This window comes from Triticum dicoccoides, chromosome 2A, assembly GCF_002162155.2.
Source record: "Triticum dicoccoides isolate Atlit2015 ecotype Zavitan chromosome 2A, WEW_v2.0, whole genome shotgun sequence".
NCBI classification, from domain to species: Eukaryota; Viridiplantae; Streptophyta; class Magnoliopsida; order Poales; family Poaceae; genus Triticum; species Triticum dicoccoides.
In genome coordinates, this window is record NC_041382.1 from 629,297,230 (window position 1) to 629,299,917 (window position 2,688).

The window sequence follows — 2,688 nt, forward strand, 5'->3', positions numbered from 1 at the left end:
TTTTCAAATTATGAAACCCTTGCAGCCTTTAAGTGAATCTGCAGGTCGCATGTTTTTAACAATCGTATAATCCATCAGAAAGATAGACTGAGATGTTAAACATATGTAGCACACTGATTTCAGAGGTCAGACTAAATAACAGCAAAAACGACAAGCACACAGATCATAGATAATAACTCCAACAAGAATAACATATGCAACTCATTCAACCCCCTATCACATGCATGCATATATTATGCTTCAAGTACCAGGAATACAGAAGAACACATGGAAATAAACAGCTATCCCTCGTGCATTACAGGACAGAAGTACTCAGAAATCCATGAGAAAACCACAAGCCACATGCATCCAGCATCAAACACTGGCTGCATAGTACATGCATGCATATGCTTGCGATCCTCATGTGGTGCGAGGCAAAGGCACTGTGCCATCCTCTCAATCGTTGCATGCAACTTGTCATGCACCGTTCACATCAAACCCAGTACCAGTAGTTGTACCTGATCACTGCCTTTCGGTACCATAAAAAGGAAACGGAATAGGAAGCAAAACAAGAAACAATAAGCGATGCTAGATCGAGTTGACACATGATGCGCAGACCGCAGAACGGACACTGCGCTACAGACTTACAATCTTGCACGAACTACACACACACACACACACACACACACACACACACACACACAAACACACACACACGCACACACACACACACACACACACACATGCAGCTAGCTGTAGCAAGAGAGATCTCCTATCTCTCCCTGCATGCATGTCCCCCTCACTTCACTTCACACTACAGCAAATCATTTTACTTGACACGATCCTACATGGAAGCAAATTAAACTAGTAATAATCTCGACTAGAAATTAACCCAAGCTAATGAAAGCCAACTAGGTCGAAACACGAGCAATGCAGCAGTGTTCGACGACGACAACTGACAGTACTAGCTGATACAAACACGCACAAATGAGAAGTGCAAAGCCATAAGCATGCGCGCGCATGCATGCATACGCGAGCGCACATAAAATATATCTGGCATACCGGCCAAATAGGAGATGGATCGACCACCAGCTGGGGGCGGGTCCTCGTCATCGATCAGCTCAGCAACCGGCGGCGGGAGGCGCCCCGGGAGGGGGCTGGTGCTGGTTGCTGTGGAAGCTGCTGCCGCTGCTGTCGCCGGTCAGCTGCTGCGGCTTCTTGCGCTTCTTCTTCTCGTAGCTGACGCCGCGTGCGCGGGCCTGGTGCTCGCGGACCTCGCGGAGGTAGAGGCGGACGGCGCGCGCCGCGAACGGGTTGGACTCGGGGCTGCCGCCGTTCTCCTCGTAGGCGGCGCGGAGGCGGCCGACGAGGGCGTCCAGGCTGCCCCAGGCCTGGCGGAGTGGGCACGGGCAGGGTGCCGGCGGGCTCGGGTGGCCGAAGAAGGGGCAGGCCGAGGCGTGCACCTTGGTCTTGCCGAACTGGTCAAGGTAGCGCAGGAACTCCAGGACGTGCGCGCCGCTGCACTGAGCCAGGCTCAGCGGCGGCCGGTGGTTCCGCAGGTACTGCCCGAACGTGTTCCAGTCGCGCCGCTTCTGCGCTTCGTACCTGCTCGGCGACTGCGGAGTGCCCCCTGAGACCACGGAAAGCGAGGAGGTGATGCTGCTCGAGGAACCGCCGCCGTTGCCCCCTCCAGAGAGAGGGCTGTCCGGGTTCGCCGACAGGTCCATGGATCAGCTAGCTGAGCAGGAAAGGGAAGGAATCATACTCAAGCAAGTGTGACTGTGATCTGAAACTATTTTCTATTTATTTAACTTCTGTAGGGCATTCTCTTACACTTTTGTTTGCTTAAACAAATGAAATAAACTACTACTTGCTATTAGAAAAGAAATAGCACTGCTCCTACATATTCGAGAACCATGATGAGGTCAATGATTACATGTGTACATATATATAAACTTGAGCTAGCGATCTGTTTGGTAGCAGCTGGTTCTCTCCTCACCATTCGCCACTGCAATTGATGCTTTTAACTTTCTATATAAGCAGTAGATGCAGAAATATTTAGGACGAACAAAGAACCTGGAGATCTTTCAGGAAAGGAAAATTTTGGAATCACCTTTGGTGGTGTTGGCAGCTGATCTTGGTTTGGCGCTCTCGGAATTACTGGGCAAAGCCAAATGGTGATGGAGGTTGGCTTGAGAATCTGCACAAAGATGGAAAACATCAGAGGACACATACAAGAAAGAAAGAAAGAAAGGTTATTTTGAGAGAGCGATCTGGAAAAGCTCATATCTGTTGCTTCTTACTCGGTGGTGGTGGTAGCCAGCAACAGCCAACAGTTGCTTGTGCTGGCTCTCATAGGTCCATCTGGTGGTTGGGAAGATGCTGGGAGAGCAGCAGCTTCATCATCTGTTTGTGATGGTGTGGGGGAATTGTATGCTGCTGCCTCTATTTTTAGGGGGGGATGCCGGCGGTGGTGGATGTATTGTTTGGCCTAAAAAGGGGAGATGTGAAATGACTGAGACATGGGGTACACAGTGGTGACCAGTGAGAGAGTGGAGGAGATGCACTGCTAGTACTGCTAGGGCTTTTAGGTGCTGAAGGGTGAAGCAGGGACACCGAGTGAGAGATGAAAGGTGACATGACAAAAGTAAATATTTTTCTAATTGATAGGTCGGTGTACGGCCTAATGGGGGTGTCGACTTGTTTCTA

General features: G+C 50.3%; 1 protein-coding gene across 1 annotated transcript; it reads right to left on the minus strand.

Annotated features, from left to right (window-relative positions):
* Positions 1–552: 552 nt before the first annotated feature.
* LOC119359732 (protein G1-like4) lies at positions 553–2,427 on the minus strand. The gene is made up of 3 exons (XM_037625832.1): positions 2,283–2,427; positions 2,093–2,179; positions 553–1,717 (listed from the first exon to the last, which is right to left on the minus strand). The coding sequence occupies exon 3, from the start codon at positions 1,704–1,706 to the stop codon at positions 1,101–1,103; it is 606 nt and encodes a 201-aa protein (XP_037481729.1). The 5' UTR covers positions 1,707–1,717; positions 2,093–2,179; positions 2,283–2,427; the 3' UTR covers positions 553–1,100.
* Positions 2,428–2,688: the final 261 nt, after the last annotated feature.